Genomic DNA, 26,622 nt, shown 5'->3' with positions numbered 1-26,622 from the left:
TGTCAATTAACGATTTCTCCTCCTTTTCCTTTTTTTTTAAAAAATATCAACTGCCACTTGTCATTATCTTATTCGTCCACGGTCGTCACGTCACTGCCACATCATGTGCCACGCCATCGCCACGTCAGCAAAAAGTGACCGATTGGAGTGCCACGTCATCTACCATGTCAGCTACCACGTCATCAAAATTTACCGCTTTTGTGCCACGTCGGATGCCATGTCAACAAGGTGCCACGTGTCACTGCCCGTTGGATTTCCTCTCCAATCTTCTTTTGCTTATAACTTTCTCATTTGAACTCCGATTTAAGTGATTCAAATTGCGTTGGAATTGTCTTCTCGAGCTCTACAAGATAGTAACTCTGAAATACTGAAAATGTTAGTGCAAAAACTCTGAGTTTGTTATCATCAAAATACTTGGTTTGATTGAAGCTCTAAAGCTAACAACCAGAGGTGGTGATCTCTTTTGAGATTTCACCAAAGGTTCATGTTTTCTTCGGGATTCACTAGCAGTTCGTGTTTCTTTCTGTATTCACAATAGATGGTGATTCCCTTCAGGACTTCACTAGAGGTTTTTGTTTCCTTCGAGATTCATCAGAGGTTTGTGGGTACATCTAACCTACGATATAATGGGTTCAACTAACCATTAGTTAGTCATCCAATGGAAAGTAGAGGTTTACGCACGTCTCACTAAAGAGTGACATCTAGAGGACATAGATGCTTAGCCTAAAATGTACATCTCAAGTTTTGAATAAATTGGAGTTAATTATCTTAAATTGTTGGGTTTTAATTTCCTTTAGTTTTTGGATTTTAGAGCCAACTTAAAATAATTGAGGAGATAATTAATTTTATGTGGTTTTAAATTGATTTAAATATTTGGAGGAATCTAATTTGTATCAAATTGATGGATTTATGCCTTTAATTTTGGTTTTTGAAGCCTAAATTAAGGTAATTTGAGAAGTTAATTGATTTATTAATTTGATAGGATATTTGGAGATTTTGAAGGTATTGTAATAAATAATTTGATTTATCATTTTAAAATTTGAAAAAAAATTAATGAATTAGAATATTTGAAATTAAAGGAGAGTGAAAAGAGGCAGAAAATCGGAGAGAAAGACAGTAGTTCGGTTTTTCAGTTACAACTTCCACAAAATTTCCAATTGTCAATTTGAACCGTTGGATTATGCTAAAATTTGATCGGTCTGTTCGGGATTTATAGGGTCTCTTTTTGGATAGCTGGATCGTTGTTTAGATCTCTGGTTTATCCATAATCGCTGTTGAATATAATCTGTAAAACTGGAAAACCCCTTCTCTTTCATTCTCGCAAACCCTCCTCATGCAAGACCCTCATTACCAGCCGCTAGCCTAAACAATTTACGCCGTCCAACAGCAACGCTTGTTGCCTATCTATGGTTGTCACTGCCGCCACTGCTGCTATCGCCATTGTCATCGAGATTGATACTTTGGGTAAGTTATTTGGTGTTATATGAGTTTTCTTGGAAGATCTTGAATAACCATCAAAGTTGGTTTAAGTTTTGGCTTACCCATATTGTTTTTATGTTGAAATTGGGTTTTAAAGACTTTCAAGGTACTATTCGACAAGATTAAAATAGTTCGACATCCTTTTTTGTAAGGTTTGGGGTCTTTGTTGAGAATTTTTAGATACACACTAAGTGTCAGCTTAACTTTTGTTTTAATTATGATTTTTGTAGGTTGGATTAGAAAGTCTAAAACTACTGCCCATTAGAGTCAAAGGTTGATTTGGTGATATAGTTGTTTGATCATGTTGATTTTGAAGTTTCAAAGTGGTTTTGGATCAAACCACATGTTGGGTAAGTTTTTTGGAGGTGTTCGGGTTAAGTTATGATTGGAATTGTGCACTCAATGTTGGACTTAATTTTGGTTATGTTTTTGGATTTATTCAGGATTCAAAGTTTTGCGAAGTTAAATTGCTAGTCATTTGGACTTAATTCTAAGGTAAGTGATCTTACTACTAGAACTGCCTTCGTGTCGGGCGATAAAATTAAGGATAATTTTGAAGGTCTAAGACTATGTGAATCATGATGCTTGATTAGAAAGGAAATATGAACATATGTCTGTCCTGTTTGAAGTATGTGATAAGTATGAGCATGAAATTGTTTGATAAGATATTTTACAAGAATGTATGAGCATGAACTAGATTTTATTTGACATGTATGAGGACGTATAAGCTTTGTGTTATGATTCATGTGTGGGACTCTATTTTATGATGCATGACATTTATGGTAGTGATAGTTACCCTTACCCGTAATCATGTACCCACTAGAGGTTTGTGATCTCTTTCGAGATTTCACTGGAGGTTTGTGTTTCCTTCAGGATTCACCAGAGGTTAGTGACCTCCTTCAAAATTTTACAAGAGGTTAGTGATCTCCTTCAAGATTTCATTAGAGGTTTTTGTTTTCTACGGGATTCATTAAAGGTCAGTGTTTCCTTCGAGGTTCACCAGATGTTAATGATCTCCTTCGGAACTTCACCAAAAGTTAGTGATCTCATTCAGGATTTTACCAGAGATTTGTGGGAACATCTGACTGACAGTAGGTCGGGTTATTTACTGAGTATTTCATACTCATCCTTTCTTATGCTATGTTTTTAGGTAAGAGCAAGAATATACCGGCAAATGATAGAATAAATATGTGACCGTGTCATTGGGATCAAAGAGATGCTTTTACTCATGTTTTCATGTTTTAATATTTTAAATTCCAGTCTTGATGTTTTTTAACTTAGAGTTGCATTGTTTAAAAAGTTTATTCATAAAGCTACATGAAAATTATTTTGAACTTATATTTTGGAGGGTTCCAATCAAAACTTTCCAGTTATTTAGATTTTACAAAAACTATTTATTGAATAAACTTTTTTTTTATTTTAATTAAAATTTATGAGAGTCGTTTTGAGATTTATGCTTGCATGTAATAATGACCTAATATAAGTCCTAAGAAGTCGGGTCATTACAAATTAATATTATATAATAAATTTCATATTAATTATAATCTAATACTTACTCATTTTTATTTAATTAAGTTCGACATTAATAATTTAAATTTTAATTAATAACATAAGAAAATATATTTTAATAAGTGTTGTTTTTAAATATAGTAAAATGAACCAAAATATTTACAAATATAGTAACATGTTACTGCCTATGAGTAATAAACATTAATAGACACTGATAGACTACTATCGTCTGATGAATGTTTATCAGTGTCTATGATAGATGTCTATCAATGTCTATCAATGTCTATCACTGATAGACTATGATATTTTGTTATACTTGAAAATATTTTCAATAGTTTTACTATAACGACCTATCTTTCTAGGATAGTTACAAGACCTTACTACATACATGGATAAATCTTAAACGACTTTTTTCACAAAATTTAACTAAAACCAAAAGAATTTCATAAAATAAATTTTTAATATAAAAGAACACAAATTCATTGTTCGAGTACCCCCAACTCCAATTGAAAAATGAATTAAATGAGTAATTGAATAACAACAATCAAAGAATTTAAATATTTGACTCCTAAACTAAATCATGAAAATATGAGGAAAATATATGCGAAAGCGATATCAAGTCCCAAGGTTTAGTAAAAAATTCTTCTTGTCATTCGACGATTTGTTCTTACCTTTACCTGAAAAAAGGCAAAGATAAAAGAGTGAGTACAAGAATACTTAGTAAAGTGACCCACTACTAGGCCTACTAGATGTACATATTAGCCTTTCTATCGGTGTGCATCCCAAACATAGGCATAGGCATAAGCATAAGAGACGAACTCGAAGGCACGCTTTCATAGGCATTGATCCTGAAAGGTTACAATCATAAACATTGGTGGTGATCCCATAAGAACACCGAAACATACACAGGGGATGTACACAGTCGTATGTAGTGCTAACAATCATCATCAATCTAACATGCAGCATACGACGTCCAAATTCGTATCAAGTCATAACATATTACAATAATTTTAATAACATAACTCATGAGTTTCTAGAACAATCTCAACAGTCCATCCATAAGTCAATCATGGCAAAAGATTTCATCACAATAGAAACATGCTTTCAGTGTATTCACAATTTTAACATCAACTTGGGGTTCGAGGGTAAACCACTAGTAAACCACTTACCGAAGATTTAAGCCCTAATATAGTAATCAAGCTAAGCAATCTCCTTTTACCTTAGGTAAAATTTTTTAATTCTCCTCTAAACATAAATTAAAATTGATTTGGGTACTTTAGCTTAAGACAAACACAAAGTAATAGTCTCCAAAACTAATCCAATTAGTGGTAAGCAATTCAAAGCTTCAAAATCAGCACCACCCAAAAGCTAAACCCCCCAAAAGTTAACTTTTAATTTTGATGGACAGCAACATTAAACCTTCAAATCTCTCCTAAACCCAGGTACATCAAATAATTAAGCCAACACTTAGTGTTATCCAAAAGACCCTAAATCTTACCAAAATCCGGTCGGGAAAGGTCTCGAACCAAGTGGACAGCACCTCAGTTACTTCCGAAAACTCCAAATCAATCTTCAAACATCAAGAGCAAAAGAACTTAGACCAAAAACTTGTTGGACATTCAAGAACCAACATGAAAACTAAAATAATAGAAACTCACTCTAAACGGCAGATCTGCGACGATGGAGGTGAATGGTGGTTGGGCAATGGTCGTCAGCATCCATGAAGACTGGGCAACGGTCGGCTGGCTGTGCGATGGACGGTAGCAAGAGAGATCTGCGAGAGAACTGGCGGCGCGACAACTGTCTGCAGGACGACGACGGAGCTATACCCACGAACGCGGCGGATCGAAGAAGAGAGACTGAGAGATCGGGAAGACAGATTGACGGAACAGGGGCTAATTGGCGGCGAGACCACACTCGGCGTCAGCTGCTAGGCCACGGACCTTCGATGGCGAGTGCTGACCGGTGAGCTACGGGCGTTGGAGGACGACAGTTTCGTGTGGCCCAGAGCGGTGGCATGCAGCGCGTACTACCTGAAGAAGAAGATGAAGAACTGCGGGGGTTGCACACGTGAGGGAGAAGGGATACATTCTCTCTCTCTTTTTTTTAATATATATATATATTCAAAGCCGTAAATTGGTGGGACTTCAGTCCCCTCTCCAAATTCTAAATCATTTTAAATCTTTCAAATTTCAAAATTCAAAACCTTTTATAACATTAATTAATTATCTTTTCAAATTACCTTACTTTTGGCTTCAAAAATTAAAATTAAAAGAACATAAAATCTAATAAATTAAGATAATTAATTTGAATTCACTTAAAATTTCATGACGTTACATTTACCATTTAAAACAATTTTTCTAATATATATATTTAAAGTATTTTCTTTTAAAACTCCCACGTGTGTCATTCTTCCAATGCTCCACCTGTCTTTCTCTAGGTGAATCTAATTTGATGAATAAGTTGTCACGTCATCACTTTGGTATTTTTCTATTAAACTTGTTTCAATTATATCATTTTTTTTGTTTGAGCTTTGATTTGAGTTATTCAAATTGCATTATAATTATTATTTTGAGTTCTACGCAATGGACACTTTAAAATACTAAAATGGTTTGAGAATAGAAGTAAGTTTATTATCATAAAAAAATATTAATTAATTAACTAAAATTGATTAATTTGAGATTAAAGATCAAAAAGCCAACAACCTCCTCATTTTTTATGATGATAAACTACTCAAGAAAAATGAATTTTGGTCTATGATATTAGTATGAACTTAAAGCAAAATCAACAACACATAAATAATTTTAGTTAACTTGAAAACAATGAATATTCATCAATCACAATTCTCAATTCAATAATAACACTGATATTCAATATCAACATGCTTTCATTTTTCTTATTACCTCTTTCTCTTTAGGAATCAATCAAAAAAGAACAATTAAGAAAAATAAACAAAAAGGCATGAAAGTTTTTAAAAACATGACCACATAATTTTGCATTTCTTTTCCTATTATTATGCTTTATAAAAACAAGCAACATTGTAAATTCAAGAGGCATCACATAAGAAAAAGCTAATTTCTAGGGTAGGACAATCAATCATGGTAGTGACCAAGATGATTAATACATAATATTCAATCATAAAAATACTAAAGGGACGTTTTGGGCAAAGACTATCTAAGACTATAATAACCACCTCTTGGTACAGTAAATACTATTTTGTAATCACCGACTAGCTATAGTTAACACTATTTCAAAATCCCCTTTTATTACACTATTACAGTTTTTACTATTTTACATTCATCATTTTTTTATTATTTGCTACAATATTTACTATTTTCTTCTCAAACTAAAATAGTTTACACCTCAAACACATACTATTTTAACCCAAACTAAATAATCTATACCTCAAATACAAACTATTATAATCCAACCATAATAATCTATGATTAAAATAACTAACTCCTTGCCCCAAACGCCTCCTAATTTTATCCCTAAAGATCTAAAAGGTATTTTAGATGTAAATTAGTCATTCACACCTTATTATGATAATAGTGGTACAAAGACTAATATCAAGAATATTAGGAAGCATTAAGTTCTAGGGTAAGACACTCTATGAGAAAACATCATCGTGTTGGGATTTATGCCTTAAAGCCTCGTAATTATTTGACATAATAATTGATTACTTTAAATATGCAATAATTAGAGTTATTCATTAAGGGAAAATCCAAGTTTATTTCATGAGACTTGAACAGTATGTAGTGGACATACAGTTGGATTATGTTTCAAGTAATAACCTAAAGGGTCTATAGTATATGGATTAAGCTTAGGTGCCTTATCCTAGTAATACTATGGATACGACCCATTTTGTAAGTGTTACAAACGATATGATCCAAATTGTTCATGTGGAGACATGTAAGTGAAGGTACCCTATACAATGAGATTGTACGAGACCGGACCAAGAAATACTTAATCTCTCTTTATAACACCGTTGACTAAAGAGATTAATATTTCATAAGATAACCATGTAACTCGATCTCAATCCTGAGTGAGATATGACTTCTATCTATGAGAACTATCCTTTGATTTGTACGGGTGAGAGTGACCCAAGATGCCAACTCAATAAGCCAACCATTTTGAGGACATGTCCAAGTAGGGAGTTGAAAACATAGATGCACAAGATGAAATTCACTCCTTCCCACTTTTAGGGTAAGTAGACGAGTAGTTCTCTTAAGTGTTGATTTCGAATATTGAACAAAGGGTATATGCCCTCTCACTAGCTCGAGAGGGACTTGGTTGATGGTAGGACCATAAATAGATTATCCATTAGAAGGATCAGTGGTACTTAATGATAAGAGGTAATTATAGAGATAAAACGATATTTTGACCTAACTGTGATTATGAACAACTTGTGAAGAATATGAAGATATCGGACCCCGCAGCGGAAGCGTTGTGAATGTCTTGCATCGTGCAAATCGATTTTTACATAAACAAAATCAGAAAACTAAAACAAAATATACGTAGAACAAACATGTAAAATAACATGCTGTAGGGAAAGGATAGAACTATTCTTACCATTGTAGATTCCCAAGCTCCTAGAACGATCCTTTCGATGTTCCAACGAACAACTTCTCCAATGATCTTGAACACGAACATTTCCTCGAATAATCTTGAACATGACCACGAGAGTAACCTTGTTATTCAAAGATTCCAATAGAAGGATATGTGATATCCAACTATTGTGTCTTAGGTAAAAAAATTACACAATGAATGCTTTGTGGCTTAGGAAAAATTTTTGCATGGGTATAGAGGATTTATTTTGTGGCTTAGGTTAAAAAATTACACAATGAATGTTTGCAATTCTGTTGTGTTTTGTGTGTCTCCAAAAAGGCCATAAGGAAGATTTTATATAGAGAATGGTCAACCCCTTCTTCTAGTCTTTTATCAATTTTCCATTGTGCACAATTAATTAAATGACAATTATTTAATTAATTAGCACATTAATTAAATAACTATTTATAAATTTAACATAAATATATTTAATTATCATAAATATCATATGTATATGTGCAAAAACTCACCTCTCTATTAATTAATTCTTTATGAATTCAATTCACTATAATTAATTTTTTGAATCTTATTCAAATGTTTCCTTCCAATTTAATTTGAATTATAGATCATATCCATCAATTACATATTAATCATATTAATATACAATTTTCTCAAATTGATTTGAACAATTCAAATCATCACTCTTTAATATCCTTTAGTGAGCTAACAATGAGACCTAATGGACTTGTAAAGCAGAAGCTCCAACGATATGAGATTAATTGGCTAAACTCATTAACCAAGTTAATCAATATTCGTTAACTGTGGATACACTCAGCTAAAGACCCACAGCTACCCTCTTCTTACTACAAATATATTTGTGTGTCCACGGATATAGAATAATAACAGCAAACTAGTCCTTCACGAGTGTTTGTAACTCCAACTAGTTTAAATTACCGTTTTACCCTTGGGTTACCTCTGACTCCTTAAGTACAAGTGCTTCTCTAATTAACAACATGTTTATGGTCCAACCAATAAACAGAAACTCCTTCGAGCCAATGAGAGGGTAGGTCTTTTGCTCAATTCTCGGAGACACCACTTAAGGGAATACTCATCTACTTACCCTGAAGACAGGAAAGAGTCTATCTTGTATTATTATGTTCCCAGTTCCTCACTCAATTTTATCCCCAAAATGGTAGGAATATTGAGTCGGTGAACTGGCCACCCCCACTCATACAAATCAAAGGACAATCCCTCGTGAATAAGAGTTCATAATATACTCAGGATTAAAACTAAGTTGCCTAGGTCATCCTATTGAAATAGAAACCTAACTAGTTAACAATGCTACATCTAATGGTTACTATTTCGCAGTCCGATCTTATGCAAACTCATTGCATAGGATACCCCCACTCGTGTGTCATCTACACGAACGCGTTGAATCATTGCGTTTGTATAATTAGAAAATGGGTCGTATCCATAATGTTACCAAGATAAGGTACCCTGCCTTATCCCTATAATATAGATCCGTTAGGTTGTATCTTGAACATTGATCCTTGTATATCTCCACATACAATTCAAGACTCATAAGACAACCTTTGATGTTAGTTTATTGGAAATTAGAGTTTATGTATCCTATAAAGATCAAATCTTTAACTCCATACACCAGCTTATAGTCCCTCGTTCTCCTAAGATACTTTATGATGTTCTTAACTACAGTCTAGCAGCTTAACCCTGGATTGGATTGGTACCTACTGGCTATTCTCACTGTATAACAAATGTCTAGCCTAATGCAGAGCATAACATATATTAAGCTACTCACATCTGAGGCATAGGGAAACGTTTCATATCCTCAACTTCTTGAGGTGTCTTAGGACACTATTTCTTAGACAAGTAAACCCCGTGCCTGAAAGATAATAAACCTTTCTTAGAGTTTTGCATTGAATATCGATTCAACATTTTGCTAATATAAGTTGTTTGAGACAGAGCCAATGTTCTATTCTTGCAATCTCTAATAATTTGAATCTTAAGTACATATTGCACCTCTCTCAAATATTTCATTTGGAATTGGGCTTCCATCCATTCCTTAATGTTAGTAAGGTACCCTACATCATTCCCAATAAGTAGAATATCATCCACATAAAGTACTAAGAAAGCTACTTTATAGTTGATGATTTTCTTGTAAATACAAGATTCATCAACATTTTGATCAAAACCAAAGGATTTGATCGTTGTATCAAACCTAATATTCTAAGATCTGGATGCCTGTTTCAACCATAAATGGATCGATCCAACTTGTAAAGTTTTCTCCTGACCTAGGACTATGAACCTCCCAGGTCGAGACATAAAGATATTCTCTTTAAGATTGTCATTCAGAAAAGCTGTCTTGACATTCATTTTTCATATCTCATAGTCATAATATGTGGCTATGGACAAGAGAATTCTTATAGACTTAAGCATAACAATAGAAAAAAAGTTTCCTTATAATCAACCCCTTCCCTCTTGAAGGAACTCTGTTTACAGAGAATCTTTGAGTGGAAGCGGATCGTCCAAATCCCATTGTGATGAAACGCAGACATTTACAGTCATACAAGAACAAATTATGCATAAGTCTTAAACTACAGCATGCTTTCGAAATGAAAATAAAGGATCAAGAGACTATACCTTTGAAGAATCGTTCTTCAAGTAATCCCTCGATCTAACTCGTTCACGAACGCGTCGAACAAGTTGTGAACTCCCTTGAACAGCACGAAGTAAAAACTCGATCCTCGAACCAACAGGACAATACCACTTGGTGACTTTGGTATTCTCGGTGTGAGAATCTAGGAGTAGTGGTCTCTGGCTAATTTTGGTTAGAGGGGAAGTTTAGAGTTTGGAGGAGGAAGACATTGGAGTAGACGAACAACATTATCGTGTAAACAAACAAGTCTATCACATAGACAAGTCTCTCGATCGTGGTGATAATGAAGGTATTGTATAGTTTCTCAAGCAATCGTGTAGATACTCGATTGTTAATTGTGTCTGTACTTGGAATTATGAAATCAAATTTCATTTATCCGACTTTTTCCATGAAACCAAATAACTATCCACTAAGGGTGATTAGAGAGAAAAAGGATAATTATTAAATAATTAATAAATTATAAATAAATATGATAATTAACTTATCCTATTATATTTATAACCTATAGTTTTAATATTGCATCATATATAATATATAAACTATAGTTTTTTTTCTCTATTTTATAGCATTTAATATAAATCATATTTATATTAAATTTAATAACTATGAATCTAATTCATAGAAAATATATTTGAATCATATTCAAATATTTATTCCTCCAATTAAACAATAATATATAAAATACATTATATCAGTTATATCATATATAATTTAATTAATTTAATTATATCATATATAATCAAATCCTCTCTTATTAATTTGAACATTTCAAATTAACCAAAAAACTGATTCTCAACTTAAATCCATTGAGATACCAAGGGAACCTTATGGACCTGTAGCTTGAAGCTCCAATGGTATGTAAATAACTTATTGAACTTTTTAACCACATTATACACCATCCATTAACTGTCGGGCACTCCACTAAAGACCAACAGCTGCACTCTTCGCACTACAGATATATTTCTGTGTCCATTGGATATAACCAATCAACAATACGATGACCCATCGCAAATTGCTTGTAAGTCAGCTGGGCCAAATTACCGTTTTGCTCATGTAGTTACATCTAACTCCTTAAGTACCAATGATTTCTTTAATGAATAATAGATTATAGTCCCACTATGAACAAGCCCCTCTCGGGCCAAGAGAGGGTGTGGCGCTACATTATTCAAGACCCAGAATCAGTTTTTAAGGAAGCAATTTATCTACTTATCCCTACTTTGGGGAAGAAGTGAATTCCATCTTGTGTAGCTGAATTCCCAGTTCTCTAATCAGACGAATCCCCAAAATGGTAGGCTTGTTAAGTTGGCAATCTGGCCACTCTCACCCATGAAAATCAAAGAACTGTCCTCATAGGCAAGAGTTCACAACTCACTCAGGATTAAGTTCATGTTACCTATGGTCATCCTAGTGGAATGAAAGTCTCAATTATGAACGGCGTTATATAACAGGACTAAACATTTTGTGGTCCGGTCTTATACAAACTCCTTTGTATTGAATATCCCCGCTCGCATGTCTAATACACAAATGATCAAGATCAGATCATTTGTAGCACTTTACAAAATTTGTAACACCTACAAAGCGGGCCATACTCGTAGTGTCACCAGGATAAGGTACCCAACCTTATCCATATACTACAGACCATTTAGGTTATCACTTAAATACAATCCACTTATATGTCTCCACATACATGTTTAAGTTACAATGACAAGCATGAATCTTAGTTTATTGGTTTGTGGTTAATGCAACTAAAATATCATATATTTCATAGACAATGTGAATAAAATATCATATATTATAAATCACAAAATGTTTGTTCATACAAGTATTTTCAAACTACAGGACTCTACGAGATTTAGGGCATCAACCCCAACACCTCTGGGTATAATCCTTTGCTACAAGTCTAGCTTTGAAGGTTTATACTTTTCCCGCTACATCTCTCTTTCTTTTATACATCTATTTACACCTTATGGATTTGACCCCTTTAGGTGGATCTACAAGCTCCCATACTAAATTAAAATATACAAACTCCATTTCTAGGTCTACAGCATTGACCCATTGGTCCTTGTCTACGTCATTCATTGCCTGTTTATATGACAATAGATCCTTAACACCATCATCTAGTATGAAAACTTAAGTTTCAGTTAAACCCAAGTAACGGTCAAGTTGTATCACAACCCTTCCCCCCTCCCCCCTATTGCGTCAAGGTACTTTCAACGATTGAGAAGTACGAGACTAACCTAAAGTGTTGGCTTCTTCATTAACTCTTGATGAAGGACTAGCTGCATTAACAACCCTTGTTGATTCTTCAATAACTTCACTTAATACTATTTTGCTTCGTAGTTTATGATCTCCCATATGGTCTTCCTCTAAAAATATAGCATTTTTCAATACAAACACCTTATTTTCTTGAGGGTCATAGAACAGGCCACCTCTCATTTCCTTAGAGTGTGACCAAAAAATTGGCATAATCTTAAATGTGGTTCAAATTTCTTAGGATTTGTCACTAACACACGTGCAAGACAACCCTAGATTTTAAAGTAATGTAAACTCGATTTACGCCCCCTCCATAACTCGAAAGGTATTTCAAAAACACTATTCAAGAGAACATTGTTCAAGATGTGATACACCATTGAGCATAACTTATTATAGAACGAACCATATCTAACTTATCATAGAACGAACCATATCTAATAAGGTTCTATTTCTTCTCTCTGATACACCATTCTGCTTAGGTGTAACAGGTGCTAAAAGTTGGGATTGAATCCCATGTTCTATGATATAGTTCTAGAATTCTAAATCCATGTACTCTCCACCCCAATCGAGTCGAAGTGTTTTAATTGTTTTGCCTAATAGATTTTCAACTTCAACCTTATACTCTTTGAACCTTTCAAAAGCTCTAGACTTATGTTCCTTTAGGTATAAATAACCATACCTCGAATAATCATCTATGAAAGAAATGAAGTATTCGTACCCTCCTTTAGCCTTTACATTCATTGATCTACAAAGATCCCAATGTATGAGCTCTAAAGGCTCTTTGACTCTATAACCTTTTCCACTAAAAGTTCTTTTGGTCATTTTTCCTTCAAGACAGGATTCACATGGAGGTAATGAATCATCTTCTAACTTGTTTAGAAGTCCATTCTTTATCAATCTCCAGATCCTATCGAGATTTATGTGACCTAATCTCAAATGTCAAAGATATGTGTTATTGTTACTTAGAGAAATTATTCACCTTTTTGTTTGAGTATTTGTAGTTTTAAACATCTCATGATTTAAAAGTGCATTTGATTCAATTGGCCTTAACACATATAAGTTGTCTTCTAGTAGCTGAACAAATAGTCACACCATTTTTTATAATTAACACTTCATTAGAAGAAAAGGAACAGAGTACGATTGTTCAATTAAATAGGAAATAAAAACAAGGTTTCTCCTCATTTTGGGAAAAACGTTCAAGATTTCTAAAAAACAACTTAGCAACTCCGACTGAACGAGTCGAAATGGTGTCTCCCGTTCTAATCTTGAGCGTCATTTCACCCTCTTCGATTTGTTAGAAGAAACTAATACCCTATAAAGAATAACGAAACGTGATCAGTGGCTCTTGAATCAAATTCCAATCATCAAGGACATTTTCCACTAAACAAGTTTCCAAAACTAGTAAATCATATTTACCTTCCTTCTTTTTCTTCTTCTCAGCAAGGTACTTGAGGCAATTGTGTTTCTAGTGACCACCCACATTATAGTGGAAGCATTTGCCCTTGTCAACTACCTTGGCCTTACCCTTGCCTTTCCAACAATGGGATCCTTCCCCCTATCTCATTTTTTTTTCTAGATCTTCTATGAATAAGCAGACTTAGTTTCTGAGGATGAACCCTTGTGGAACTTTTTGAAATGGGCAACATTTGCCTCTCCTTCTACTAGTTCTTTACCTTTCATAAGGGACTAATAAGTTTGTAACTCATTAAGAAGGGTAGTCATGGTGTATTGTATTTTGTTCATAACTGCATTTCTACAGAATTGAAGGAAACTCTTCAAAAGAGATTCCAAAATAAAGAGCATTTGACTCTACTCGTCAATGACCACACTGTTCATTTCACTAACAATGAACTGGACCATCAGATCGAGTACATGTTCTCTCACTGACTGGCCTTCCTTCATGTGCGTATTATAAATGTACTTGAGGGCCTCGTGCTAGATCTGAATGTACGGTTGTCCAAAACATCTCCTGGAGGGACAACATGATCTAACATGCAGACATCATGGCCTCATACTTCTTGGTAAGAACATCAGGCAGACTTGCCAAGATGTAGACTCGAGCCTTGTCATTGGCCTTCGTCCAACAATCATAAGCATCCTTCAATCATTGGGATACATTGCGAACGGGGACTGGAGGACATTCCTCCGTCAAGACGAACCGCAGATCATCATTAACCAGAATCGTATTCAAGTTAGATTTCCACGTCGCATAGTTTTACCGGCTAATTTTTTGTTTTTAAGCAATGAAATGATTGTGGAAGACATGCTGAAACGAACAATAAACAATTGACCGTATTAGTTATATTTGTCTTAGCCCATTACTTAATTATCCAATCAATTTAGCAAAAACACATGTAATCGTAGAACCTTAATTAAATTATTTATTCTAGTTTTTGCAACGATACTTCAAAGGTTTAGAGCAACAGCCACCGAAGAGTGATCAACTACTCCTCCTATGAATTGAGACAATCTCAGCCACTCACTAATACCAGAATAACTCTTATTCCTATAATTTTTAGCTACTGTTGTTTCAGTCGAGGTTCATTAACTAGCTTAATTCATCCTGTAAGTGTAACCCCTCATTTTCGGATTCCAGAGGTACGCTTCAACAGGCTATCGAAAGAAAAGACAACTATTGAAGATTAACCTAAAAAACCTTATCCATTGCTGGAGTTTGTGTTGTTCCGATTTTAATGATTAAGACCTTCAAGGGATGGTCGCTTGAGGAAAACATGCAGGCGGACCATAGAAATCTCTTCGTGAAACCTAAGGGAGGAGACTATAGGATATATTAACATGTGCCCCTCTCCCACTTACTAAAGACACTTTCTCTATTCACCTTGTTATTAACCCATGCAAACACTTTTTGAAGGGAGGTCGTGCCTAGGGCAACACGAAGCCGAGCATGAATCTCACGGTGTGAACTCTTAGAATCGTGAGAGCTGAAATTTGATATATCACTATGCCAATTTCCTTCCACTAATGTATTATAATATTTTTAAGGATTTTTTATTATACTTAGCTAAAACCTGGCTAATGAATTTATCTAAGTCCTTTTAATTTGCTCAGTATAACATTTGTATTGAATGATTTAACAATATTTGATTTCATTTATTAAACTCTTTAATAAAATCAATCACTTATTGCATGCTTATAAAATATTTGCCCAATTCACCTTCCAAGTCGGTTTCCAGGTGGAGATGTTCCATTTTTGTCAGCTTAAATACCCCCTTCTAGACAGAACGTTCCTTAGACAAAGGTCTCTTACGGGCAATTATTATAAATGTATCTTTTGATTAAATTCATTTTAACACTATTAAAGCAAATTTAAAAGATGAACCTATTCCTAATCTCATTAGAAATTACATAAGTCTAGGTTGATGAATTTTAAACTATTTAAAATTAATTTGGACCTATGTTTGCATGTAACTTTTGATTATAGATTTTAATCTATCTCATTAAAACTATAACACTTATATTTTAATGCTTTATTAAAACCTATAAAATTTGCATCTAATGACATCAATTAAATACAATAATTATATTTATCTAAGTAATGTCATGCTCAATGCAAATTTCATTTTTATTTGATAAATAAAACATTTATATAAATCATACATGAAAAACAAGCATCACATATATCATTCCACTATTTATTATAACAATTTTAATATATAGCATGATGCATGGACATGCTTAGGGTAATCATATATCATTATAACATAACACTTACATCATGATGCATGAGCATGCTAATTTAATCATGCATCCATAAAATATAACCCTTATATTTAATTATGATGCATGTACATGTTTATCCTAAGGTGGGTAATTTTGAATCTATATGACATACAATATGTAATATGAATTCAAATATTAATCTAATATACATCCAATGCATAATTAAATTAATTTAAACAACAAAAATTGGATCAATTTTGGCACCCTAATACAAAATTATTAATTAAATTAATATAACTATTATATTAATTTTGTTAATTAATATTATTTAATAATTACGAAAACAAAACTAGGTGAAAAGAGGACTTCAACCGCTGTCTTCTCCCGTGCGTGCCACCAAGACTCCGTCAAACTTTGGAGTGTTGCAACACTGAGGAGCAGCATTACAACGCTACGAATCTGATGCACTGTGCCTCGTCTTTCAGCGTTGTCACAGCATCACGACTCTGAACAACAGAATGTTTCTATTCTGCTCATTTTCGTTTTCGAACTTGCCCCGAACACCTTAATTTCTTCCAATCTCTTCAGCAACTATTGCTCTTTCGATCGACACAGACTTATAGACTTGAAGCAAGAATTAAATTGCCCAAAAAATACAACAGGCCCTTATATTTTAATCATATTAAAAGTAATCCAAGTGTCAAAATTGAAAACATCTCTAGTACCAATTGAAGGGGTCAGATCCCGCAGCAAAAGCATTGTGAATGTCTTGCATCCCGCAAATCGATTTTTACATAAACGAAAACAGTAAACCAAAAATAGAATATACGTAGAGCAAACATGGAAATAGCATGTTGTAAGGAAAGGATAGAACCATTCTTACTATTGTAGATTCCCAAGCTTCTAAAATGATCCTCTCGATATTCCAACAAATGACTCCTCCAACGATCTTGAACACGAACGTTTCCTTGAACAATCTTGAACACGACCATGAGAGTAATCTTGTTATTCTCAGAGATTCCAATAGAAGGATAGGTGGTATCCAACTATTGGAAGAGAGTGAGGAGGAAAACTATCATTGAAGTCTAAATCATTTTGAGTTCCAGACAAAAACTAAGGTATGGAACAATTGTTTGATTATTGATCAATAACCACAACATGCTACCTTTTTAAAACTCAATATTAATAAAGGTCAATAGTAATATTTGTAACTTTCAAATGAATAGGGGTATTTTGAAACAAAGATCAAAGTTCAAGTGTACTTTTATAATTTAATTAAATTTATATTAAAAAATAAAATAGCTTAAAATAAGTTTCAGAGTGAAGGCTTATATTTGTAAATTTTGAATAGAGGTACTTTAAGAGCAAAGTTCATGTGTTTTTATATGTTAATCTATTTTAGATTAAAAATTTAAATAGCTAAAATTAGTTTTAGAATAAAAGCTTTCATAACTCAATTGGTTAGAGCACTTGATTAGTAAGCGGGAGGTCTTGAGTTCAACTTTCAATGAAAGCAATTTCAATTTTTCTCAACTTGCAAACTTACTCCATTTGATTTGATATGTTATAGCAAGTATAGATGGTTCATTTAATTTTTCGATAAAAGAAAGTTACACTTTCGGTCCTTTAAATTTAGTTTAGATTGCATATTACAACATTCTTAGCCCATCTATCAATTTTTCTGTCAATAATGCTAATGTAAATTTGATGTAAATTTTGTTTGTTTTATTTTATTTATTTGTTTATATATCTTTCCCTCTACTTTTCTTTATCGTTCTTATCCTTCCTCACATCAATGCTTGTCATCGGGTGTGGTCGACTACATCTTTTTTAAGTTTGTTCCCTTTGTCTTATTCATTTTCAGCTCATTGTTTCGCTTAAAAAAAAATAAGAAGAAGAAGAAACCTTAACTGTCAGAATAGAGAGGATTTCTTTTGTGAATTAGAAAAAAAAATTGAACAATGAATGCTTGCAATTCTATTGTATTCTGTGTGGCCCCAAAAGGGTCATAAGAAAGACTTTATGTAGAGAAGGGTCAACCCCTTCTCCTAGTCTTTTTCCAATTTTTCGTTGTGCACAATTAATTAAATAACATTTATTTAATTAATTAGTATGTTTAATTAAATAACACTTACTTAATTAATTAACACATTAATTAAATAATTATTTATATATTAAATCCAATTTAAAGTATTTATATTAAATTATCATAAATATTATATGTATATGTATGACACCTCTCTATTAATTAATTCTTTGTGAATCTAATTCACTTGAACTAATTATTTGAATCTTATTCAATGTTTATTTTCAATTTAATTTGAATTATAGATCATATCCATAATTAGTAACACATTAATCATATTAATATATAATTTCCATGAATTTATGTGAACAATTCAAATCATCCTTCTTTAATATCCTTTAGTGAGCTAACAAGAGGACCTGGTAGACCTGTAGATCAGAAGCTTCAACGATATGAGATTAATTGACTAAACTCGTTAACTAAGTTAATTAATACTCGTTAACTGTAGGTATATTCCATTAAAGACCCACGCTGCACTCTTCTCACTATAGATATATTTCTGCATTCACGGATATAAACCAATAACGGCAAGTTAGTCCTTTACGAGTATATGTAACTCCAACTATATCAAATTACCATTTTACCCTTGGATTACCTCTAACTTCTTAAGTACCAGTGCTCATCTAATGAAAAACTTGTTTATAGTCCAACTAATAAATAGAAAGCTCTTCTGACCAATGAGAGGGTAGGACTCTTTGTTCAAGTACCAGAGACACTACTTGGAACACTAATCTACTTACCCTAAAGACAGGAAGGAGTTGATACCATCTTATATTATTATGTTTCCAGCTCCCCACTCGGTCTTGTCCCCAAAATGGTAAGCATATTAAGTCAGCAAACTGGCCACCCTCACCCATACAAATCAAAGGACAATCCCTCGTGAACAGAAGTTCATAATATACTCAGAATTAAGACTAAGTTGCCTAGGTCATCCTATTGAAATAGGAACGTAACTACTTAGAGTATGTTCTATGGTACATGTCCTCCTGACTTTAATGCAAGTGAAAGATTGTTGGTGTTTATACCTTAAAATCTTGTAATTAATTTATCATTTTAAAAAAATTATTTAATTTAATTATTAAATATGTGATATTAAATTATCCACTATTGTAAAAAACCAAGGTTATTGATTGAAATCTTGAACAATATGTAGTTGATATAGGGATGGATCATGTTCAAGAAATAACCTAAAGATTGGTGTCTTATCCTAGTAAAACACTATGGATACCACCCCTTTTGTAATTGTTACAAAGAATCGATCCAAATCGTTCATGTGAAAACATTGAGTGATAGTATTCTATACAAAGAGTTTGTATAAGATTGGACCGCAAAATATTTAATTCATAAATCCGTTAATTGAAGAGATTAATATTTCAATCATATGTGATTCGATCTTAATTTTGAGTGAGTTATAAACTCCTGGCTCGTCATTTGATTTGCATGGATGAGAGTGACCCAAGTCATTGACTCAATATGCCTACTATTTTGAAACTTCACCAAATAGGGAGTTGAATACGTAATTTCACAAGATAAAATTCATTCCTTTTCATATAGAGAAAGTATATGGATAGTTCTTTTTTTAAGTACTGACATCAAGATTTGAATAATGGGGTTCCACTCTTTAGGAATTTTTTATGATTGAACTATAAACAAGTTGTTGAGTCAAATTTGAAACTAGAAAAACTAAAATTCAACCAACTACAAAGTATTAGGAAATTGGACTGAAAACGACCAATTAAACACTAGGACAAAAAATTGACACAAACTATAATTTAACTCTAAGCAAACGAAATTTAACTTCAATTGGGGTTTTGGTGACAGGGCGCGGAGGATTTGGCCATCTCCTCTCCAGTAGAGTGCCCAAAACTCGGAGCTTGAAGAAAAAAAAAAAAAAGAGAAAGTGGAGAGACAGGGGAACAAGTTCGCTCACATTTGCACTTTAAATCTCTACCGTCCCTAACCAAAGTTCCCCTTTTCTCCCTTTAATGCCTCTTCTTTTTCCCCTTCATAAAGAAGATGAAGAAGACATGTAAATAAGAGAATCTCTGTTCTACTGCGACCTCCAAATACCCATAATCCCAAAATAGAAAAAGCCCATTTGCTGCTGCTTCCTATCTCCCTCCATTTCCACTCGTAAGTCTCTCTCTTTCTCATTCTTTGTTCTGTGATAGGTTGCTTAATCTCTTTGATGCTTGCTTTTTAGAGCTTTCTCTCTTGTTTAGGCAGATGGGGTTTTAGGAAAATTGATTCTTGTGGCTGTTACTTCAGGGTTTTAGGGAAATTGGTTTGTTTCTCAGTGATGGACCAGAGATGGACTTTAGGGAAATTGATTCCCTTTTCCTGTTTGAGGGTTTTTTGGGTTCGTTCTTCAGTGTCAGGCCAGAAATGGGGTTTTTCTTTCTCTCCTTATAAGTTTCTTGATTGCCATGCTTTGTTGCTCTTGTTCTTGTTGATTCTTTGCTTAAACCCTTCCCAATCAGTGGAGCTTGACTCTGAAGATGGGGCCTCTCTTTTGGCGTTCAAATCATCGATTCAAGACCCTAATAAGAATTTGTCAAGCTGGGTTGGTTCTAACTGTTCAGATTGGACTGGAATTGTTTGTGAAAACAAGACTGGGAGAGTGGTTTCCATTGAACTGATTGATATGAACTTGTCTGGTCAAATTAACCCTGGATTCTGTAACCTCTCATTTCTTGAGCACCTGGTTTTGTCTCAGAACAACTTTTCTTGCTCCATACCGTCGTGCTTGGGCAATTTGATTCACCTTCGTTCTGTTGATTTGAGTTATAATCGGTTTCGAGGCGTTGTGCCTGAGACATTGATGAAGCTAGAGAACTTGGAGGAGCTTGTCTTGGTTGGGAACCAAGACTTGGGGGGTCCTATTCCTTCTTGGATTGGGAACTTCTCTGCAAAGCTACAGAAACTTGACCTGGGTTTTAACTCTTTTAGTGGTGAACTGCCTGGGAGTTTGTTGAATTCGACGTCTCTGAAGTATTTGGATCTTCAAAATAACTATTTGAAGGGAAATGTGTATGATTTTCATCAGCCTTTAGTTTCGCTCAATCTCATGTCGAATTGGTTTTCTGGAACTCTACCTTGTTTTTCAGCTTGCACTGACTCGCTCACAGTTCTGAATTTAGCTAACAATTCTATCTTTGGAGGAGTGCCCACGTGTATTGCGTCACTTCGTGCATTGGTTCAGTTGAACCTATCATCCAATCATTTAACATACAAGATGTCGCCTAGACTCTTGTTTTCGGAGCAGCTGCTTGTGTTGGACTTGAGTAACAATGATCTATATGGTCCTCTTCCGAGCAAGATCGTGGAGACGATAGAGAAATCAGGGCTTGTCCTGCTTGACTTGTCTCACAATCGATTTTCGGGTGGAATTCCATCAAAGATCACAGAACTGAGAAGTTTGCAGGCATTGTTCCTTTCACACAATCTCCTTGTAGGGGAAATTCCTGCAAGGATTGGGAATCTGACTTATCTCCAAGTCATTGATCTCTCATATAACTACTTATCGGGCTCGATTCCATTGAACATTGTCGGATGCTTTCAACTACTTGCTTTGATACTTAACAACAATAATCTTTCTGGTGAGATTCAACCTGAGCTTGATGCATTGGATAGTTTGAAGATATTAGACATTAGCAACAACATGATTTCTGGTGAAGTCCCACTGACTCTGGCAGGATGTAAATCATTGGAGATCGTTGATTTTAGCTCCAACAATCTCTCGGGAAATTTGAACGATGCTATAACAAAATGGTCGAACCTGAGATATCTCTCCCTCGCTCGCAATAAATTCATAGGTAATCTTCCCAGTTGGTTGTTTGCATTTGAAGTAATTCAGCTGATGGACTTCTCAAGCAACAAATTCTCTGGCTCCATACCCGACGTCAACTTTAACATTAGCTCGAATTTTAACAGTGGTGACATTAGTAGGCCATCAAAAGAACCATTCGCAGCGAAGAAAGTGGTGAATTTTAAAGTTTCTACCGTTGTAGATATTGGCAGTGAATTACAATTCAACTATGATCTGTCTTCAGCTGTTGGAATCGATTTGTCGAATAATTTGCTACATGGGTCGATCCCTGAAGGTTTATTTTCACTCGAGGGTCTGCAATACTTGAACTTATCATATAACTCTCTTGAAGGTCAGGTTCCTGGGCTAGAGAAAATGCAGAGTGTAAGAGCCTTGGATTTGTCCCACAATTATCTGTCTGGTGAGATCCCAGGAAATATATCCATCCTTGAGGATTTAACTCTTCTCGATCTGTCGTATAACTGCTTCTCGGGTTTGGTTTCGGAGAAGCAGGGATTTGGGCGGTTTCCAGGTGCATTTGCTGGGAATCCAGACCTGTGTGTGGAGTCTTCGGGCGAAGGGTGTCGCTCCAGCGGTATTCCAACTGTTCCGGGGAAGATATCAGATGGCGAAACAGAGGGGCCGATATCGGTCTGGGTTTTTTGTTTGAGTGCATTTGTAAGTTTCTACTTTGGTACCGTTTCTCTTTTGTGTTCTGGTAGAGCAAGAAACTACTTTCTCCACACAAAAGCTTGATGAAGTTAGGAGTGAGTTTTGCAATATTGCTCTCTTGTATATTCCTTTTACCTCTTGAAGCTTTTTTTTCTCCCTCTTTTTAATAGAAGGAAGAGAAATCTTCCAATGAGACAAGAACTCTGAGCATTGTAACCTTTGACATATTTCAGAGTTAGTACTTTCCTAGATTAATGAAACATATTGTGTATCATGTTTATTTTTCCTGTCTTGAGATAATTTTTCTCTCTCTAAAAGAAGTAATAGTTCATCTGTTTTTTTCTTGCTTTTGTTTTTTAATATTGAATATGCAACCACACTTTAAAGAAATCTCGAAATTTTGAAGGGTTCGGATTTTTTATCGCCGAAAATTTCGTTTTCCCCCAATTTAGACAAAATTTTGAGATTTTCAAAATTTCAAGAAAATTTCGAGAATATTTCGATTCTATCTATTTCGATGAGATTTCGAGATTTCTAGAAATTTTGACATTTTGAGAAAATTTTGTTTTTTTTTAGAATTAATTACGTTAGCCCAATTCAAGTTTTCTAATTTTATAGTTCTGATTATACCCAATTTTATGGTTTCACACTCCAATGTCCTTTTCGATAAGGGATTAAATCTTTTTATGTGCTACGTTTTCTAATTTCTAACTTTTGTAAATTTGTAGCTTTATTTTCGATCTAAAATTTTCATTTCTAAATGAAATTGAATTTGAAAAAACCACCAAAAATAGCTTATATTTATTTTAACCTCATTCAATTTTTTTCATTAAATTTCACACCATTTCACTCCAAAATTGAATTGATATAAGTTCTTTTTTCTTTTACCATTTAAAATTTTCATAATTTTCACATCATTTTACCTCAAAATATTTCAAACTTTATATTTTTTTAGTTTTTCATTTCTTTTTTAAATTTATGCTATAGCATCAACATTTACACATATATTTACAATAAACATTTAAATGCTTTCTTACTTTATATAAATTGTGATTGAAAAAGGTCAATTATAGTCTAATTAAACCACAATGAAAGTTTCATTAACTAGTTATAATAATTTTCATTCCATAATTTTTCTCGAAATTTCTATCGATATCGATATTTTCATCAACATTGATATTTTGAACCTTATAAGCAACTTCATAGGTCCCGTTTTCTAATCATTTCATTTTTTGTTTTTGAAAATTAAGTTTATTTTCTCCTCATTTCTTACAATGATTTATAAATTCTAAAAACAAAAACAAGTTTTTAAAAGCTATATATATTTTTTTTATAAAAAAAATGACTTGTTTTTTTAAACTATTGGTAAAAAGTAGATAATAAAGAAAAAAAAATTGGAGGTGGAAGTAGTGTATATAGACTTAACTTTAAAATACAAAAACAAAAAACAAAAAACCAAATACTTAAGAAATGGGCTCATAGATTTTAAAAACTTGTTTTTATTTTTGGAATTTAGCTAAGAATTCGACCATTGTACTTAAGAAAGATGCAAAACATTGTAAGAAATGAGGAGGAAATAAACTTGATTTTTCAAAAACCAAAAATAAAAAACGAAATAGTTATCAAATGAAGCCTTAATTATTGAATTACAAAGTGGAACGTGGAACCAAACATTCTTTTTCGTACATAATAATAATAATAATAATAATAATAATAATAATAATAATAATACAAAAAGACACATATAAGGGAAGTTTCTCATGGTTTTGAATTTTACTAAAATGGTATTCCTTTCAAAATTTACACAAGAAAAGTTTCTCTAAAAATTTGAAAATTGTTTCTCTCAAATGAAAGTAAGAAGGGACAAGAAGTTTTGGAGAAAACAAGGTATATTTGATATATACAACACAATATATTTGTTATATATTTGAATTTTATAGAAAAAAAACTAGGATACATTTGATAAGTGCTTGAACAAAACAATTATATTTACATTTTTCAATATACTTGTAAACTCACCAAAAAATAAACCATGGTGTATGTGATCTATATTAATATACCAGTTTATTTGACATATACTTGAGATCCCAATGGAGATGTGATTGATTCTCATTTAAAAATATGAAATGAAAATAAATAAAATCTCTTAAAATGAAAGAAAAATTAATTTGAAATATTTTGTATAGAATGAATATCAACCGAAATTAATAAATAACACAATAAGTCAAAATTCGAAAATGATGTTTACATAGAAAGAAATAAAATTTTCAATATTTTTGAAATAATAGTGAAAATATTAAATTGGTCCAAATTAAAGCTAAAAGTTCTTAACAAAATATTTTAAAATCTAGGACATTTATAAAATATATGGAATAGAAAGGATTTTTCATGGAAAAATCTCGGTTTCTTATAACCTCCAAATGAAACCCTTTGACCTTCTTAAAACATTTCAAGAGTCGGAACCTTCATACTCTGCACTTGAGTTCATTAATCCCAATTTGGGACTAAGTTCAAGAATATAGTGAATTTTTAAAATAATGACAAAAATGGGGTATATGGGAAAGTATTTTTAAAAATAGATGGGAGCGGAAAGTATTGACAAAAATAGGGTAGTTTTGATGGAGAAGGGAAATCGTGTACCTGGTACACGATTAGGCTTTAATCAAGTTAGCACCACGTCAACACAGTTTGTGGACTGGTCAAGCACGTACTTGTGGATTGGGTCCACGATTTCCACGATTACTTTTTCTTTTCTTTTTTAATCAATTTAACTATTTATTTTCTAGTATTTAAGTAATAAATTTCTTCATTACTAAACTTAATTATATATTTAATTTTCAATGAAAACTTAATTATTCTGTATTCATATTAAAAAAAATTGTGACTTCAGTAAGTAGTACATCTCTCTACAAATAAATAAATAAATAAAGATCTCTTGATACTAAAGAAGATTTATAATTAGTTCATTAACTTGAAAATAGAAATTTACATGAAATTTAAAGATGACCCCCTGACCCTTACCCCACATGGGGTTGTCTTCGTGTGCCTATAAATTAGCTTCGTCATGTTGTCGTTATCGTCTACAACGAATATGTCTTCGATCAGTGTCAGCAACATTGAGTCGTCTTATTGTTGAATAGTAGTTTCTATGTTGACCATGTTTGGTCACATATTGAACCCAACTCTAGTAAATCGTGTTGTACTGAATATTGTTGTACTTCTTTAATAAAATTATTTTGTACGATGAAAAAAATAATATTAAACAATATTCATATCATATATTTAGGAAATGTTTGATTTTAAATCTCTTACCATGTAGTAATAGTAAGCGCCGTTAGGTGTGATAAATTGTCCCATGATTGAATCATACTAGGAACCGTCGTCTGATACAGCTGGTCTATTTTTTATTTCTCCCTGTGCACAACAATCATGTCGTGCATGCCAGTAGAATATATATTCAGCATGAATTCGACGCCAGTTTTGATCGTGCTTACCTCTCAAATCAATCTGGAGTAGCGCTGGAAGTGTATAGCACAACGAAGGCACCGTTTGTCGCAGACCGAATTGTCTCAACACATGATCTGAATGATGCCATTCTATTATATGGAAGCATATAAGAGGGCTAATGGTCAATCAGATGTCTTGACCATCACGACGGTAATCAGGTAGTGATGACCAAATATCTTGCGTGTATGACGTTCACTTAATCTGACAAAAAACGAAAAAAAAAAAGAATATGATTATATACCCAACTAATCTCACCAAATGTTTTAAATATTCATTTATATATACATTTGTTACCTGATTGTGCATCAGTCTGTCAAATATTTTTCGGTATACTAGCAACATATTTGTTGAGTGTTTAGAGGCAGTTAATACACCACTCGATCTAAAATTATAAAAAAAATAATT

The 26,622-nt window shown here is 33.2% G+C and overlaps 1 protein-coding gene and 1 long non-coding RNA gene across 2 annotated transcripts; one reads left to right on the top strand and one right to left on the bottom strand.

The window, feature by feature from the left end:
- Positions 1-3,487: 3,487 nt before the first annotated feature.
- Positions 3,488-5,058, bottom strand: LOC120069170. The gene is made up of 3 exons (XR_005479459.1): positions 4,647-5,058; positions 4,487-4,558; positions 3,488-3,665 (listed from the first exon to the last, which is right to left on the bottom strand). It is a non-coding gene; the product is annotated as an uncharacterized LOC120069170 (long non-coding RNA).
- Positions 5,059-20,037: 14,979 nt separating this feature from the next.
- Positions 20,038-22,997, top strand: LOC120069168 (receptor-like protein CLAVATA2). Its single transcript, XM_039020844.1, has 2 exons — positions 20,038-20,363; positions 20,499-22,997. The coding sequence occupies exon 2, from the start codon at positions 20,530-20,532 to the stop codon at positions 22,792-22,794; it is 2,265 nt and encodes a 754-aa protein (XP_038876772.1). The 5' UTR covers positions 20,038-20,363; positions 20,499-20,529; the 3' UTR covers positions 22,795-22,997.
- Positions 22,998-26,622: the final 3,625 nt, after the last annotated feature.

This window comes from Benincasa hispida, unplaced genomic scaffold (genome assembly GCF_009727055.1).
Source record: "Benincasa hispida cultivar B227 unplaced genomic scaffold, ASM972705v1 Contig261, whole genome shotgun sequence".
In the NCBI taxonomy this organism is placed as follows: domain Eukaryota; kingdom Viridiplantae; phylum Streptophyta; class Magnoliopsida; order Cucurbitales; family Cucurbitaceae; genus Benincasa; species Benincasa hispida.
The sequence above is the reverse complement of the archived record's forward strand: the minus strand, read 5'-3'. Positions and strand labels throughout refer to the sequence as shown.

Excerpts from the sequence above, each read along its gene's own strand:
- LOC120069168 (XM_039020844.1), top strand. The coding sequence starts at position 20,530 with ATGGACCAGAGATGGACTTTAGGGAAATTGATTCCCTTTTCCTGTTTG.